General features: G+C 37.9%; 1 protein-coding gene across 1 annotated transcript in view; it reads right to left on the reverse strand.

Annotated features, from left to right (window-relative positions):
- MYPN (myopalladin) overlaps positions 1-20313 on the reverse strand; it is a 1604598-nt gene that overhangs the window by 25103 nt on the left and 1559182 nt on the right. The window contains exon 19 of the mRNA XM_069610599.1: positions 2015-2148. Within this exon, the coding sequence (XP_069466700.1) occupies positions 2015-2148 (134 nt within the window). The remainder of the gene's footprint in view (positions 1-2014; positions 2149-20313) is intronic.

Consider the following 20313-nt stretch of genomic DNA (forward strand, 5'->3'; position numbering starts at 1 on the left):
GAGGCCTGCCGCATGGGTTTATTTTCAGACTTCTTCCCCACACCTTCTTGTGGTTTAGCTTTCCCTTTAGCCAGCTGTTTCCCCCTCGAATTTGAGTTATCCATTAAGGGAACTGGATCCATAAATTCCATCACAGATCGTATTTGACTCCTGCACTCCATCATACTGATCACTGTTCTCCTCCTGGCCATCTACAATCACCAGCTCTCTGAAAGGGACCAGGTCCTTAGCCACAGTGGAATTATTCATCATTGACCCACTGGGCTGTTCACCCATGGGTTACAAAGCACAGGTTTACAATTTGTCATAAGAATTCTCTTTAAGCCCTTGGTGCGGAACAACAATGATCCCGGTTTCAGAACTCAAACCACGAGGCACACTGGAAGCCTTATTGGTACTGCCATAGTCATTTAGACCACGCTGATGGGTTTTAGGTCCCACAAAGGACGAAAATGATTGATTCCCACTCAAAAAGTCTTTCAGTTTATTATGCAGTCCAATATGTTTGAAGTTAAATAATAAAGACTTTAGTATGGTTGAATGGATTTGTGATTCCGCTCTCAAAATTTTGTAAAGTGCCTCCAATGCACATAAACTTTATTTTGGACACCAGCGCCTGTCGATTCAGTGATTTTGTTGTAAACGCACTTCAACAGTGCAGAGAGACGCCTTGGCGGCACTGGGGCAGGAATGGAAGTGTTGGAGGAGATAGAGGAGTCTGAATCAGGCGTTGATACAACCATCAGGTCGGGCGTAACCTGAAGACTTCCATGCTACCCCAGCATCCGAGATGGTAGACCATTGGGAAGCAACGGGGGATAAACTGACAGATTGAATAGAGGTCCATTCTTTGTTACAAACTTCCTCCACATTGATAACCGGATTTGAAAAAAGACGTTATCTAGCAGCAGTTTGCTTTTTGTTTCTCGCAAATACAGAATGCCGCAGGAAGCATAACCGCTACGGGACCAGGAACAGCCCCAGATGGGCCCTCACCAGGAGAGAACAGTAATGCCATATTCATGGCCAGCTGCATAACCGTTGAGGAGCCTCGATTCATTTTGGTTGGCTTGACACTGCTGCGTACGTCATACATACAATCGTAATACAAACAGGGAGCACTCACCAGTCCACCGACCCTGCCAAAAGTTCTTAGCGTGGGTGCAAGATGCTATGGATTTTCCTGGTACGACTCACCTGGCGAACTGCAAAACTGCAGTCACACACTACACTCACTGCGTGCACTCCACGCTGTATGTGTGTTTTTGAATTGTTCATGAGAATAGTCGCTCCTTCATCTCAATAGGCACTGTAGAGAGGATCCCAAAGTCCAAGGAAACATGTAGGGAAACACATAGCAAAACCTGCAAAACTGCAGTCACGTACTACACAAACCACCTACACTGCCTGAAAGTTTATATGCGGCAGATATATATACAACGCACTATGACACAATCCAGCATTGAAAAGTTGCACTTATCATACATGCCAAAGTTCTAGAGGCAATAACTTGGGTGTTCTGGGATCAGGTTTGCTGCTATTTGTTCATCCCAAAGGGGGTGTAAGTCAATTCAATTGAGTTTGAATTTGAAAGTTATCGGCATTGCAGGGGTTCTTCAACAGATGGACGCACCTCACGTACTAGGACTGCGATGAGGAAGAGGTACAAAGGGGTAATGTTTCATAGAGGTTACAGGTTTTACATTGTAGGGCTCATTTTTTAAAATCAATTTATGTACAGGTGTGTAACTCAAAATGTAGCAAGGTGATTGAGTTTGGGCTGGGATGCCATATTTTTTAAATGTGTTAAGCCAGTCTAAAGACAGTCTGAGCACTAAATCATTGTGGTATTTGTATGAAATTACTTTTATTAGTACTTTTGTTATTAAATATAAGTTTAATTGTACCACAGTTATTTTCCTCAATATGACATGTCTGTATAAGCATATGTGATACATTGCCACAAAATGAAAGTTTGACTAAAATTCCTTATGCAATAAATAAGTACACTTACCATATACATCAAGCTTAGCAGTACACGAGACAATGCCAGCTTCATTTTTGGCAGATAATGTGTACCAGCCAGCATCATCTTTCCTTGTAGAGTGGATCAAAATACAGGCATAACCTGTTGTGTCTTGATGCATGCTAGGAAACAAAAAAAAAACCAATTGTTTTAGTTTTTGTCATGGCGTGCTTAAACACTGCATAGAAAACCCTTGTACGTGGAAATGTGATAGCAGAAAAAGCCAATCAGCTAACACGCACAAATGACAGAGCACCAACCAGTAGCATTTTCTAGAAGTTCACCTCCAGTTCAGAATCACTGAGCAATGCATTTTGGGTATGAACATGATGTGAAACACATGCAGTTTAGCTTCATGTTAGAAAAATGTCTTTGTCTTACAGGGCTTCAATATTTTATACAGAATTGTAGCAACCGAAATACAATCGCATTGATGCCACACAGATGATCCCCAATGAAGGTGAAACATGTATGCGGCTGTCTGCACCCTTAAGAGATGTCTGATTTGGGTTAATAAAGCTGTGCATAGAAAAACACTATCATATAAGACAAATAAATCTTTCTAATCCAAATATTCATTGCCTTCAGCTCATTTGCATACCCACATGTCATTGCCCAGTGATTATGAACTGTAGATGAACTTCCAAGGATGGCTTCTGGACGGTGCTGTGGCTTGTGTGCAGATTAGCTGAAGTTGCCCACTGTACTCTGTCTCTCTCCCTCATTATATATATATACATATATATATATATATATATATTCAGTAAAAAAAACTTTGTTAAAGGGACGTTATGGTTAAGTTGCGCTACTAAAAACCTATGAAATTCAGTGAAATAACTTTGTTAAAGAGACGTTATGGTTCCAAGTAAAACCGAAAAACCATTGAAATTCGCCAGTTATGGTAAGCTAAGCAACCATAACTCGCGCCACCACCGTGCACTGCTAAGCCTAACACCCAGGACATCAAAGATGACATCACAAATGTCATTGATGTCATTGATTGATTTCACTGAATTTCATAGGTTTTTAGTAGCGCAACTTAACAATAATAACTTTGACTTTATGTACATGTAATATGGAACATACTGAACCCCTTCTACTGAACTTGATGTCCGCAAACTCTTTTAATGTCCGCGGACATGTTCGGAGAACAGTACCACTACCTAAAAACTCTGGGGGGGTATGTTTGATTGATATATCATAACATAGGAACATTTAACAAATTCGAAAAGCAGCACACATACACATTATATGTAGTAATACATAAGAAATGTAACCCATATATGTAACACACTAACCATTCATTTAAATACAATATGTTCTAAAATGGAATATACCAAAAGAAGATAAATTGACTTCCAACATAATTACCTCACAGACACTACAGAAATAAGAGCAAGACCAGACCTACAGAGTACTTAGAACATATATTACCTGAAATAGTAAGTGTACTTCATTTTACTCATATATTTATAAACTTGCTGTATTAGATAACAAAAAAATATAGTATCTTTTTTTTTCTCACTGAAATGTCTAGTACTCTGGAATGGCTAGAGGAGCATTTCCCACATGAGGCGATGTCAGAAGATAGTGAAACTAATGGTAAACACTTTACAATATAAACCATGTAATTATTATTATTTTATATACATTTAACATATATATTTTTGTACAGATCATACCAAAATAGAAAATACCTCTGAAGAAACTGTTATGGATAACACTCTTGACAGCATAAAAGATTTATTGTTGACCAATTTTAATAATTTGAAAACTTTTGTTAAAGATAATTTTAAAACAAAAACCTCATACCATTGTCCCACATGTACTTGTCCCCCCTCACCATATCCGAGTCAATTATCCCCAAACCCTCTCCATAATCCAAAACGTTTTGATGAGACTTCCATCCCTTCTTCACCTGATACCAATCATGTTGAAAACCCTAATTCTCCTGTTTTTGTTTCTGTTTCTGCCTCACCTTCTCTATCATAATTTATTAATATATGTTAAATAAAGTTACATTTTTATATTGTGTTGTAATTAGTTTCCGTTTTTTTTTTCAAAAAACAATGTAGGTGTCCGCGGACAGCGCGGGTGTTCTGAAATGTTCGTAAATAAATGAAAATGGAGGTGTCCTGAAGAAACCTATACCTGTCCGTACTGTTCGCTAGCAAGTTGAAACTGTTCTAAGAACACGCGCGGTGTCCTGAAATGTTCGTAAAGAAACAAAAATGTAAGTATCCTGAAGAACACTATACCTGTCCCTAGTGTTCGCTAGCAAGTTGAAACTGTTCTAAGAACACAACTAGTGTCCTGAAATGTTCATAAATAAACGAAAATGGAGGTGTCCTGAAGAACACTCTACCAATGTCTGTGCATTTGGTGTCCTGCGGACAGCCGCTTCCTTCGCGAACATGTTCGCAAAGCGATCATGTGACCGCACCCATGCTGATCGCGTGTTCTGAATGCGGACACTGTTCGTGTCCCCGAACAATTTAAGTACATTTTCAAGGTATCCACAATATTTCTCAATAAAAACTCACAATAGCACAAGTCCCACATACTAATATTGAGTTTCTACATACTTTTTGAAAGTTTTTGAACCTTTTTTTGTGTTCGATCTGTCAGCTGACAGCGCGCATTTCCACGAACTGCGTACAAGCACCCCTATAAAAGACCACGCACTAGAGCTTATTCTCATTGTGTTTCTGGCTATTCTTCAGAGCATAGCTATTTTTCCTGCAACTTGCAGATTACACCATCATCGAGATGGCATCCATGGCTGCACTACTGCCACCTGGTGCTGCACCTGCTTCAGCACCACCCCCACCCCCTCCACCACCACCACCTTCCCAAGGGCCTGAAGGTGGGGAACAGGAGTGAGGATGCAGAGGAGGAAGAAGAGGATGACGAGAATGAGGTGAGGAAATCCCTACTACCTGCACTAGCCATGAGTCTTGGGTGTGGAGGTTGTTTACCATTCATGGGAATGGTCCTAAGGCTCGTGCGAACCATGTCACCTGCATTGAGTGCAAAATGATACTCAGTCGCGGGAGGCATGGTTCTTACAGCTTTAGGACCACTACCATGAAGCAACACCTAAGGTCATTTCACTCTGGGGCCATTCGCAAGGTTGTACCTTGCGAGGAGCGTAGTAGGTTGATTTCCTCTACTTCATCCTCTGTTTCTGATCCTTTCACCACAAGGACCACCTCTGTGGGACAGCGTCTTCCTCAAGCTGCCTCACAGACCATACAGAATTCTGATGACCCTTACCTTTCAAGGGTCACACTTGTATGTATGTACTGCGACACAGAACTCTGCAGGGGGGGTGACTTTGCAGTGCTTTTGAGACTATCGTCTCAGGGCATGAGAAGACCTGCTCACTACCCAAATAAAACCCACTCTACATCTTCCTCTCTCAGCTTGCCCTTTCTTATCCCTGTGGTTGGTGTCCCCCCTTTACCCTCCTTTCCTCTCCTCTCCTATTGTGTCGTGTATAAAAAACCCAAAAAAATACAAAATAACAAAAATAAAAAAAAAATAAGGCTCTTTTCGGAGCCGCCTTTCACAGTTAAAAAAATAGAAGTGAAAATAAATGAAGCAGAGCCCTTTGTATTTTTTAGAAGTCTGCGGACATCTAAACATTTGGGGTGTTTCCCTATCATAACAATTGCAATTTTCTCTGGGAGGAAGTGGTGGCTCTGAAAAGAGCCTTTGGGAGGTGTTTGTATGTTAAAAATTATAAATACTCAACACCTACTTCAAAATGGATGCTGTAATTCTAAAAAAGGTCACAATGCATTTTGTACATTTCTCAGAAAAATCTGATTGCCAGCATAAGTAAGATGGACTCCATCTCTGCGAAAAATGTATGTACTACGAAACATAATATTTTCATTGTGAAAAGAGGACATGCCAAAATCTCTTAGAAAGGCACAAACAGCCTTATTAAAATTGCGCCTTGCTTTTTCCATTTGTGGACCAAATGAAGAAGAACAAAGCCACATTTGTCTCTGCGCAATACGTGAAAATATTACTTGAGAATTAGGAAACATGTCCATCACCTTTCCAAATCCTTCTTTCACAGCAAATTGCAAAGAAATTCCAGACACATGTCCTAAACGTTCCCTCCACAATGAAATACAATTATGTCTGGATGTTGCTCTGTCTCCAAAGTAGCACAGAGAGGTAGCAAGTCCAACCACTTCATTCCACGTACTCCATGCCAGTGTACTTCCACATGTGGAAATCCAAGATCTACAGCTACTCCACAGCTTTCTGCATGCACCTTCAACCAATGTATCCACAAATCTCCCAAAATCCCAACAATCTGTTTTCTGAAACACACAGCTGTTGTTCTCTCAGCAAAAAGAGTATCTGAGAAACTCTCTTCTGGCACAACACACCCACTAAACTTTCCTAACCAATCCCTTCCAGTGCTCATTCTCATTTTCATGACCTCTGAACCCAAAAATCCCCGGATGTAACACCTGATGTCCGCGAACTACCGCCATGTCCGAGGACATATCGTAACATGAACAGCCCTCTACCATTTCCACTTCACTCTCTGTGCCATTCCCTCATTGGATGGAACTAAGAAGTCACATGACCTTCCACCAATCACATTCAAGACCTCTACATCTAACTGAATCATCATAGATCAGCACTGCAAATGTACTGTGAATCTCTCTGAGTTCAAGTGTCATATCATTGGCAAGTACCATCTACAAGAAATACTGTACAAGTCTCCAAGATTTTTACTTGCAGCTCCATGCTTATCCATATGCATGAACACAAACTACAGGTATGCATATTTTCTGTACAGTACATGAACACATTTTCAAACTGACTTTTAGCTTGTGTAATCTGTAAAATGAATCTACTGTCTTTTTTTCAATCTCCTAAAACCAACTGTCACTTATAAACCTTTATACTATTTACTTTCTTTATACACACACACACACACTCAAATCATGTTAAACTAAAATTTTTGAAATGAAATATATAGACTACATATATTCAAACAAAATTGCATGCATGCACACTCAATGTTCAAATCTCAAAAAATAATACTTATACAATTACATTTGTTTTCTTTATTTATTTAATTACTTTAATTTAATTATGACATTGAGGCACTATTACCTGGAAGAGCTTAGTTACAGAAATAGTGGTATTCAGTGGTACATTATGAATTTCACAAGACATAGTAAATATATTTTGTTTGCTACAGTTAGTCATTGCAATACAATTTGTTCATTAAGAAAATATCATATGTATTGAACTGGTGCGACGTATCTTATCTAAATAATATAGTTTTAATGGATTTGAGGAAGGCACTGAGGATTTAATTAAAAAAATCAATGTCTAAATTAAAATCAGTGCTATATACAAACATAATTACAAATTTGTTTATTTTACAATTGCAGTGAAGACCATTCTCCTGAAAAGAAGCAGCCGAATTTGAAGAACAAAGAACTAAGAAGTAACCTGTTAATTTTAGAAAAAAAGTAAGTAGAATATCACCATAATATTTATATTATTACTCAAAAACACTGTAAAGTTAATTCATGCTATTTCTGTGCCTACAAATAGAGATTGTGCTCCATTCTGTCCAAAAATCCCCATGTCTTAAACAGCGATTTACAGCCAGAATGGCCCACAAACTCCTATTTCAGGATTCACAAATTACCCAACCCAACCGCTAGAATTTTGATATTATAGAACAAACAACAGTTTTAATTGTATACATTAGATTTACCATTTGTACTTGTCCACACCACTAGCTTACTTTTTTCTGTCATCTGAACCCCAGTTTAGTAGCACATGAATTCACAAATACCCATCCCTACTAGTTGTAGTTCCCAATGCACAATCGCACACCATTACATACATCTTTATCATCTTACTCAAACACTCATGCACACAGCACACATACATTGCAGAACACCCCAACCCATACCTTCTTTATTTTTTTCAACAGACCCTAAAGAATGCCTACCAAAAGTTAAATCCGTAGAAAGCAACGCAGAAGTAGAGCAAATGAAAATAAAAGTGTCCACATAAGCATCCATCTCTAGCAGAATTTGTAAAAAAAGTTTAAACAAAACAGCTAATACAGTAATTTATTGAAACACAAGAAGTTTCAAGTACAAAAACTTTGCCTCCTCTATCAAAATGTAAAACAAACCAAAAAACAATTAACAGAAAATCAGCTATCACTACAGATAAAACTGCATCTTTAAATTTTGATATAGTGCAAAGTAAGCATACCAAGAAAAGTATTTTAGCCAAAATGTACCGTCACAAAGTGCTTCAAAATCTTATAAAAATAGGAGAGAAATCAGGTTCAATGCTTAAAACCTATCGTAGGAAATTAATCTTAGAAGCGTTGATAGACAGTGCAATTCTTCTCAAACGAAAGTTATTTATTTTAGTGTTAAACAAAATGAAACCACTAACAAAACTAATAACTAAATCACAAAAAAGACTTCTTAATAAACGAAATGTCAACAGAAAGAACTTCTTAAGTATCTGCGGAGGTGAATGGAATCACACTTCAAGCACACAGCCATACTTTAATGAAGAAGCGTACAAACAAAAGCAAACAAATACAATTGCCATACATAGCAGTGGTCGAGGTTATGAAAAGGTGAATAATACCATAATGGAACAAGAAGTACTCCTTACAAAAATATGCCCTGAAAACTTAGAATTACCCCTCCGTTCAACTGAATCAGAACATCTAGTGTACAAATGGCCATGCACGTCAATATGTAACATTCCCAAACAATTTTTCAAGTCTTTACGCCAATTCCTCAATCAATATGTAAAAAGCAAAGACAAAATCAAAATTAAACTACTGCAAAATATGGATACCTGTCCAGTGCGCAAGTACACAGGACTACAAGGACATTCATTGACCTGCATTACAGGACCTACTTGTTAAACCACCTTCCATGATATCAAAAGGATATCAACACATCATTCAACTATAAGAAATCTAGTCTATAAACTGTACTATGCTAAAAGTCCTGCTTTAGCACTAGCAAATTTAAATAACATTCTTCTACATGGTACAGCAAAAGACCTACTTGAAGAAATTGACTATATCCAGAAAAAATATTTTGGAAGTGAAAGCCACTTACAGAATGAAATAGCTTTAAACCAAATTAGTAACAATTCTACACATGGCAACCTTTTACTAAACACATACAAAAAAGAAATAATACAATTTAAAAGTACATCAGCTGAAGTACCAAACCATGTGTGTGTATGTTGCCGCAGGATTTCTTTTATAAAAGTAACACAAAAACTGTAGACCTATCATACAAAATAGAAGACAATGAAGATTCTAAATGGTTTGAATTAGCTATCTACCTTGTAGCAGAAAACAAATATGAAATAACTGACCCCTTAATACTTTGCAGTTACTGCACTATAAAACTTGACAACAACCAAACTCCTTCACGTGCTATCACAAATAATTTGGAATTATACCCACTACCAAAACCCCTACAACAACTTAGTTTATATGAGAGCATCATAATTCAAACAGTGCACCCATTTCAAGCAATAATACGCCTTCAAACAAAAACAGCAAAATGACCTCCCTCTGAATTGGTAAAAGGCATTCGTGGAAAAGTAGTTTATTTACCATTAGATCTAAAAGAAAATGTGCATACTCTAGGAGTGCAACGTCCAATGCAGCAATCTTTAATTATCTTAGTAAATGGAGTACCTACAAAAGACAAAAAAATATGGCAACAGCTGGTAGATTTACATAAAGTTAGACAAGCCTTGCAATATCTTAAAGAGAATAATGAATATTACAAAGAAATTAATATTGAAGAAAACTTGAAAGATACAACTGAAATAATTCAAGAAACACAAGAAACTGGTCAATTTGAGCTCCTAGATCCTGATACAATATCAAATACTTTAGATCATTATACAATTCATCCTTTGCACTCTAATGACACCATAGAAGATGCACTGGAAACATACCAAATGCGTCAAACAAAAGAATCACCAATCAGCATATGGGAAAAAAGTATAGAAGCACGTGCTTTTCCTCGACTCTTTCCTATTGGCAAAGGAGGAAGGTACGATGATAGACCTATTCAAATATCAGCATCAGAATACCGCTCATTACGGATGTATTCTGAATACCGCAGATTTAGACAAAATGTGGAATACATATTCCACCTACTCTTTGAAAGTGAACTAGCAACTTTATGTTACGGAGTTGCACACATATTAAAATCAGGATCACACAAAAGGATGAGGTTTTACAATCAAATATTACAAATCTATTAGCAAATTTAGCAAATATGCGTGGTACTAAAGAGTACTGGTTTCGATGTCATGGAGATGTACGTTGTATGATCAGAAACCTTGGACCACCCACTTGGTTTGTTACATTAAGTTGTGCAGAATATGCATGGGAAGATTTACATGATTTCCTACTCATATCAAACAAAACAAACATAGATATACTAACACCTGGACAACTTTGTTCTTTGGATCCTGTTAATGTTTCAAGATATTTTCACCATTGCTTCATTGCTATGCTACATTTTATATGTAATAATACTGTTCCTCCCCTTGGAGAAGTGCAACACTTCTTTTGGAGAAAAGAATACCAAGCCAGAGGAGCACCACATATCCACATGCTTTTATGGATTAAAGATGCTCCTAAATTTGGTCAAGACAGTGATGCCACTGTTTTACAGTTTATTGAAAAATATGTCACTTGTGAAATTCCATTGGAAGCAACAAATAGTGATCTTCATGCACAAATTTTACAATTTCAAAGACACAAATGTGGAAAATATTGTCATCGCAAATACAAAAACAAAGGGAAATACTACACCAAATGCCAATTTGGTTTCCCTAGACCAGTTACAAATAAAGGTAAAGTGAACAACCACATGTCTTCAGTTAGACATAGTGTTAAAGGTAAGTCACCTAAAAATACATATTAGATTAAAAGAAAAGAAGAAGAAAAATGTATCAATGATTATAATGCAATCATTGCCCACTTATGGAATGAAAACATAGATGTGCAGTACATTGCAGACAATTCTACTGCAGTTGCACGATATGTCACAGCATACTTAACCAAAGCAGAAAAGACAGAGCTCCAAGACCTCTGGAATGACCTGTCATCAGATAAAACAGTGTCTCAGAAATTATACAGCTTGGGCATAAAAATGCTCTCCCATAGCGAATGTGGATCATATGAAGCAGCTGATCGTTTAACTGGTACTGCATTGTATGGTAAATCTGAAAATATAGTATGGCTAAGTCTTGGTGCAGCTAAATCTAGAAAAAGAGTTCTAAAATCATACAAAGATATAGAAACAATAGCCAAACGTGATCCCAACAGCCAAGACATTTTAAAAAACAATTTATTGGACACATACTACCCAAACAGAAGTAATACTTTGGAAACCATGTGTCTATACCACATAGCCCAAAACTACACATACAAAAATAATATAAAACCTGATGAAAAAAAAGGTAAATACAGAGTGACAAACTGTGAAGGCAGCTTAGTTAAACTCACCAAACCAAATTTAATTAATCATATCAAATTGTCATTAAAGACTCCTCAATTTAAAGAAGTATATTACATGTCCCTGCTACAACTCTTTAAACCATGGAAAAAAGGAGAAGAAATACTAGATAACTATGACTCATATAGTGCTTTCATTTGCTTTGAAAGCATCTTTATAACTGATGTAAACGTTACACAGTACAAAACAATGTTGCACAATGAACAGCAATACGAAGAAGAACTCCAGGCCCAACTAGATAAAGTAACTCCTGACAGTAGTCAACCTCCTGTAACAGGAAGCCAAGAACCACTGGGAGAACCACTAATAATAAATGAGGCAGAATTAGCTATGATAGAAGTAGAAAACACCATGTGTCAGTATGAAGATAAAGAAGACTTAACTATACTACAATCAAAACTAAACAATGAGCAATGTAGCATTTTTCAAGAAGTAACAAAACAAATTGCACATGGTGTACAACATGAAAATAAAGAATGTTCCTGCCATTATTATAAATCTATACTACTGTACGTCAGTGGTCAAGCTGGTTCTGGCAAAACATTCCTAATCAAAATCATCAGTAAGTTCCTTCAACAATTGACAAACAACAAACTGTCAGCTGTTGTCACTGCCCCCACTGGTTTAGCTGCCTACAACATAGGTGGTGTCACGTTACACCGATTACTACTATTGCCAGTAGAACACCAAAACAAATTAGACTATTACAAACTTTCTACAGAAGCTGCACTGGAACTACGCAGAGTATTGAAACAAATGAAAATGCTACTAATAGATGAAGTGAGCATGGTCTCCAACCTAATGTTGGCTTTGATTCACCTCAGATTACAAGAAGTACTCAAAACAAACTATGAAGAGCTCTTTGAAGGAAAACACATTATTGTTTTCGCAGATCTTCTTCAATTGACACCAGTAAAAGGTGAGCCTATTTTTAAAACATTAGGACACAAACACTGCCGTAAAACTGTTGTCAGCATTGGAAATGGCAACATTTCCAATCCAGAGAATTAACAGAAAACATGCGGCAATCTGAAGATCTCACTTATGCCAACATCTTAAAAAGTATCAGAGTTGGTATACTTTCTAAAGAAGCAGAAGCAATATTGAAAACCCGGCACATTCATGCACTTTATGGTGATAAAACATGCGCTACAGATGTTATGGAGCAATTAGCCCACAAAAATGTCAATTGTATGGCCTTAATGCCAACTCTTGCAAGCTGTTTCAAATTCAATGAAATCATGCTAAGTAAAGAAATGCAACCAATCATGGAAATTAGCGCCACAGACAAACTAGATGTACATGGTATGACACGACCCATGTGTGACCAAGCCACAACAAGACTAAATAGTTTAGAAAAATCAATCTCAAACACAGCAGGCTTAGAAAAGATATTAAAATTATCCTTAAATTGCAGAGTAATTCTTAAACGTAACCTTGACGTGGACCAAGGACTAGTTAATAGAGCAGTGGGTACAGTTGTTGGCTTTCAAACATACCCACGTGACAACAAAATTCAGTTTGTCAATATTCTCTTTGACAAACTTTCAGAAGTAAAAAGGATATGACGCTCAACAGCTCGATTCCTTCTTTTCAAAGACATGTAAGTACGCAGAGAACAATTTTCTCTAACTCTTGCATACGCAGTCATGATTCATAAATCACAAGGTTTTACCCTAGACAAAGCAATGATAGATATTGGCACACAGTCTTTAAAGAAGGCATGAGCTACGTAGCACTATCACGCTTATGTGCACTTCACGGTCTATTTCTAATCAACTTTGATGCAAGTAAAGTAAACGCTGATATTCCTTGCATTTTAGAATACAATAGACTTTGCTCACTATACACCCCCCATCTAAACACATATTCTGTTTCACAAAAAGTAAAACGTTATAAAAGAAAAATAAATCAAACAGAAATGCAACAGGATGTCACTGCAAATCCTCCAAATAGAGTAAAGAAACTAATACTTCATCAAGTACCACAAGCAAAAAAGAATCAATTAGGGAAAGTAAACCAGGTACTTCTTCAAAGAAGGAAGACAAACTCCAAAAAAAGCAGTCAGATATAGAACTACCTGGTTAAACTCTCAAATATAGTTGGTGTAAATTGCTACGCAAATGTAGCAATGAATATTCTATTTCAATTACCACCAATTGTTGACAACATTTACTTACACAGTACAGACCAATTGTGTTTGCAAATGTTAGTACTTCATAGAAACGCAACAAACAATCCTGACAACACGTATAGTGTTTATGGAATAAGACAACAATTGGACTACTGTGCTGGAATGGTGAAATTCACTATAAACTCACAGGAAGATCCACAAGAATTTCTAATGTACTTACTACAAGTACTGGAAAACAAAAACATACCTATAAATGAAATCTTTCAGATTTCATACATGTGTAAACATACATGCACTCTCTGCAACAATGCGACACAAGAACAAATCCCCAATGAACGCTTCGTATATATATCAATACCTAATTGTGAATCCATTCCATTTCAGCAACTTGTACAAAATGCAAACCATGGTAGATTATGTTCCTCCTGCAATTCAGATAATCACTCCACGTTAGTAATATAAACACATAGTAAATACGTAATACTAATGCTTCTATGTTACAATGTAGATGGTACCAAAAACAACTGCAAGCTGACTGGATTCACACATGGTCAAATATCACTTGGTAAGAAAACCTTCACAACAATAGGTATAATCTACCACGCAGGAGCCACAACCAATTCAGGGCACTACACTGCATATATAAAAAAAAATGTGGATGGTTTGAATGTAATGATAGTACCATTACTCTAAAGCAGAGATTACCAGCAAATCTTACAAACGCTTATTTAATGTTCTTAAAACCAAAATTTGATAACTAAACTGTACTTAAACCTTAAGTAAACTTGTAGTAAAAAAATATAAACTGTTAGAATATTCCAAAAGCTATCTAACTGCCCAAAGATTTGACGACAACTAATCAGATAAATGAATACCACTAAATTAGAGCACAAAATAGACAGTTATAATACGCCAATTGGTATCTAACTGTCTCAAAATTTAACAATATCCAAACAGATAAATGAATACCAGTAAAATATATAAAAAGATAGACAGTTAGAATACATCAATTGGTATCTAACTGTCCCAAAATGTAACAATATCCAAACAGATAAATCAATACCACTAAAATATATCAAAAAATAGACAGTTAGAATATGCCTACTGGTATCTAACTGCTCCAAAATTTTACAATATCCAAACAAATAATATGTTACTGCTCCAAAAAAATGCAACAAGCCAATGTATAAAGCATTAGCCAGAAACAACAAGGGAACACTGAAAACAAACAAACTAATAAATAAGCATAACAGAAAAAAGTTTTTTTTTAAAATCCAACATGGATGTTTTTTTTCTCTCACAGACCCAATGATTTTAGCAACGAACACAGAAACGGAGCAAATTGCACAGTACTCTGGTTTGTAATCTACTAAATATGAGGGTAAAAAAATGTTGATTATACAATGTAATAAGTAATTACAAAATACAAATACTAACATGCTATTTCCTTTTATCACAGAAATGAACAAGAAATACATGTACTCTAGTTACTAAACCAAACAGTAAGTATATTATACACTCTATGCCCTGGCCACAACCATCGCAGCATATCACACCCATATATCTTATAACTTTGTTCCTTATAAATGTGTTTTTGACCCAAAGTTATAAGCAACTATAAGGGTGATATGCTGCGGTGGTTGTGGCCAGGGCATAGAGTGATGGGTGCATGGCCAAATGGCCAAATGGCCATGCACCCAACACTCTATGCCCTGGCCACAACCACCGCAGCATATCACACCCATAGAGTCAAATATATCAACTATGGCCTATGGAAACTTTTAATGTCCGCGGACATTATGAGTGTTCTTCAAACACTTTCAACTTGCCAGCGAACAATACGGACAGCGTCCTCAGAACACCCCCATTTTGTTTATTTGCGAACATTGCAGGACACCGCGAGTGTTCTTAGAACACATTCAACTTGCCAGCGAACAATACAGACAGCGTCTTCAGGACACCCCCTACGAACATTTCAGGACAACGCGAGAGTTCTTAGAACACTTTCAACTTGACAACGAACAATACGGACAGCGTCCTCAGAACACCCCCATTTTGTTTATTTACGAACATTTCCGGACACCGCAAGTGTTCTTAGAACACATTCAACTTAACAGCGAACAATACGGACAGCGTCCTCAGAACACCCCCATTTTGTTTATTTACGAACATTTCAGGACTTCGCGAGAGTTCTTAGAACACTTTCAACTTGACAACAAACAATACGGACAGTGTCTTCAGAACACCCCTATTTTGTTTATTTGCGAATATTTCAGGACACTGCAAGTGTTCTTAGAACACATTCAACTTGCCAGAGGACAATACGGACAGCGCCCTCAGGACACCCCCATTTTGTTTATTTATGAACATTTCAGGACAACGCGAGAGTTCTTAAAACACTTTCAACTTGCCATCGAACAATACGGACAGCCTCCTCAGAACACCCCCATTTTGTTTATTTGCGAACATTTCAGGACACTGCGAGTGTTCTTAGAACACATTCAACTTGCCAGAGAACAATACGGACAATGTCTTCAGGACACCCCCTACGAACATTTCAGGACAACGCGAGAGTTCTTAGAAAACTTTCAACTTCCCATCGAACAATACGGACAGCGTCCTCAGAACACCCCCATTTTGTTTATTTACGAACATTTCAGGACACTGCATGTGTTCTTAGAACACATTCAACTTGCCATCGAACAATACGGACAGCGTCTTCAGGACACCCCCTACGAACATTTCAGGACAACGCGAGACTTCTTAGAACACTTTCAACTTGACAACGAACAATACGGACATCGTCCTCAGAACACCCCCATTTTGTTTATTTACGAACATTTCAGGACACCGCGAGAGTTCTTAGAACACTTTCAACTTCACAACGAACAATACGGACAGCGTCTTCAGGACACCCCCTATGAACATTTCAGGACAACGCGAGACTTCTTAGAACACTTTCAACTTGACAACGAACAATACAGACAGCGTCCTCAGAACACCTCCATTTTGTTTATTTACGAACATTTCAGGACACCGCAAGAGTTCTTAGAACACTTTCAACTTGACAACGAACAATACGGACAGCGTCTTTAGGACACCCCCTACGAACATTTCAGGACAACGTGACAGTTCTTAGAACACGTTCAACTTCACAACGAACAATACGGACAGCGTCCTCAGGACACCCCCATTTTGTTTATTTACAAACATTTCCGGACACCGCAAGTGTTCTTAGAACAGTTTCAGCTTGCTTGCGAACAAAACGGACACATATTGAGTCCTAAGAACACCCCCATTCAGTTTATTTAGAACATTTCAGAACACCTGTGATGTCTGCAGACAATTCGAACACAACAATAAAGTCTACCACATAAAAAAACAGAACTTTCAACCTATCTCATACACTCCCACCCTCCCCAAACACTCCTACACACCAACACACTCTACTAAATACAAATTTTGAACCAAGTTTCACTGCGCTGTCCGCGTACGTCCGCGAATCCAAGATGGCGGGCGCTACCAAAAATCTGACACGCTTCAAGCTCCACACCATCCAATCAGTGAACACGTCGCCTGTCCGTGGACACCACGCAAACTGATTGGCTAGTCAGGACACTGTCCTTGGAGCGAACAGGAAAGTGTGTCCACAGACCGAACACAGATATCACTAATTTTTTATGACCTACTTTTTGGTCATTTTTTCAAAAACTACTGGATGGATTTTCCCCAAATCTGCAAAAGCACACTTTCGGGACCAAGCCGCTACTCCTGGTCCAAATTTGGTGAAAATCCGTCCAGAGGTTTGGGCTGTAGGCGCGAGCAACGTTTTTTCCCATTCAGTCTATGGGAAAAAATAGTTTTGGGACCCCTCCTATAACTTTGCCCCCCCTGGACGAATCCTCACAAAACTTTGCAGTTTTCAGAGTGGGGCATATTCTTTTTTTGCAAATTTTGGTGAGGATTCGTCCAGGGGGAGCGAAGTTATAAGCCGCCCAAAAAGTGTTGTTCCTATGGAAACACCAACTTAACCATAACTACATGGCCACTACCGTGGCCATATAATATATATATAAGAACAAACCAGTTTAGCTAAAAAATGGTGCTCTCCCTCATGATGTGGCTGGTGCTGGAAAAACAAATTTAGCCAAATTTGTTAAAATGAGAAAAACACATGCCCCTACGTGGTTGTAGAACTCCAAAAAACCACCCAGTGGGTATGTACAAAAGTACTCCAGCACACAAGACCTAGCTATTTAAAATGTCATATTTATTATTGCATAATACAGCACATTACAAAAACAGGGGTGAAATCATTCATCCCTGTGACAGACGTAAGGTTGCACAAAGCACTCACCCCACGGGTGGAAGAAAGTCACGCGTTCTGCCTGAATGCTCAGGCTTCCTCAGACCTTTAAAATCCAAATGCGGCATTCACATCAAAGAGTTTAAAACAAAGGACGATTACAGAGCGTCCCCTCTCGTTGCCTCATCACGTGCATGTGACCGCTTCGTAAAGGAAGGTAAAACCTGTCAAATATAATGACCTCCATATTGGAATGATCATAAACCTATGAGTGAGGTGTATTGATTGGAAAAATGTGTAAATATATCGTGCAAAAACTTCACTTTACACTGCAAATGGCTAACGTGATGATAACTCGATCGTAGAGACGCTCGAAATTGCCCATTTCTAAAAGTTGTTATTAAATTACAATCGATGTGCAACATATATGCACTAGTGTGCCTATTTATCGTACAATGACTAAATGCAGCACAGGTGGCCGCTATTAGCCATGAGCCCCCTCAAAGGGCAAGTGCTTCCAAGCCTGGAGCAGCGAGCAGACAAAGGCAGCAAAATTATCAGTGGGCAAGTGTCCTATTGTTGCAAAACATCCCTATGGTGTATAGTGTGTCAGAGGGCGAGTGCCCTATTTTCAGATTAATACTCCAATAATGTGTGTAAACTGAAGTCACAAGAGATATTTGGTGTAGCACAAACATGCAACTGAAATAGGAGTCAAGAAAAGACTAATTCTGTCATAATATAAATCCTACTAACGTGCAAATAGCAATTCCTATATCAAAAATACAGTACCAAAGGATAGCAGCATTATTAAAAAAATGAGCAATTGGATAACTTACAGTACAACAATATCTAACTATTTCACAAAAGTGCAGTGGGCATGGTATAGGTAAATCTGTACTAAATACCATACCTTTCTTAAAACAGTTCAAGGAGATGTAACCAAATGGCTAGAGGCACATCACAATCACAAATCAGCACTCAAAAATATGAAGAGTATTTCAAAGATAGCCTCACAGTTAGAAAATTCATGTTTGTAAGAACACATATAATTCAGCATCAATGTTCAAACCTTTTGGTTTCAAGGTGTCAAACTTACAAATGAGTGTGGCTTTTAATTGCCTGAATCTCAATTCACGGTTGCCTAATCTTTTGTTCAGTGGTATATGGGCCAACCCCATGAAGGATAGAAATTTCACATCATCATTGTGCTTCCCCTCGAAGTGACTAGTGAGAGGGTAGGTTAGATCTCCATTTTTGATGGCTCTGTAGTGTTGGAGAATCCGCATCTTTAAAGGGCCTATCGTCGAGCCTATATAATGAAGGCTACAGGCGCATGTGATCACATATACTACATATTTCGTAATGCAGGAAATTCTATGTTTGTATTTCCAACATTGGCCATTCACACTCCGAAAAGGAACCATAGATACATGATTGCACAGTTTCCAATGGGCACATTTGTAGAAACCAGTTCTAACTTTCTGAGTCATCCTTACATTCTCTGCTGATCTTGTAATTACCATACTTGGAGACAACATAGTTTTAAGAGTTGGAGCCTTACGATAAGTGATGTGGGGGACGTCATCCAAGACAGACTTAAGATGAGGGTCAGTAAGCAGGACCTTCCAATGTTTGTTCATGATTGTTTTAATTTCTTTGGCTTGATGGTTAAATCCTGTGATAAGCCTGATTTTGTTGTCATTTGTTTTCTTTTTTCTAGACAGTAGGGATTATCTAGTAGGTATTTCTGCTTTCATGTAGCTTTTGGAAATAACCTTTTCCCATAACCACGTCTGATAAATCTCTGACTGATGTATTTGGCTTCACGTATGTAATCACTGCTGTTGCTACATGCTCTTTTCGCTCGCAAAAATTCTCCATATGGAATGGAGTTTATTAGGGCTCTAGGGTGATGACTCTTGGCGTGGAGAGTAGAATTGGAACTCGTGGGTTTCCTATATAGTTTAGATGTCAGCCTTTCATTTTCTACCTGGAATTTGACATCTAAAAATACCAAATTGTGTTTGCTAATTACTGTTGTTAACTCTAAATTAAATATGTCATCATTGAGTATGTTCACATATTCCGAGAGCTCCAATTCAGTCCCATCCCAAATAATAAACAAATCGTCTATAAAACGATACCAGATGTTTATGTGTTGGGTCCAATGTTCCAATTCTTCCGTCCACGCCTGATGTGTCTCCCATCATCCTATGTATAGGTTGGCGTATGAGGGGCCATATACGACCCCATTGCTGTC

The sequence above is a fragment of the Ambystoma mexicanum genome, chromosome 8 (assembly GCF_040938575.1).
Source record: "Ambystoma mexicanum isolate Mex_15411 chromosome 8, UKY_AmexF1_1, whole genome shotgun sequence".
Lineage (NCBI taxonomy): Eukaryota > Metazoa > Chordata > Amphibia > Caudata > Ambystomatidae > Ambystoma > Ambystoma mexicanum.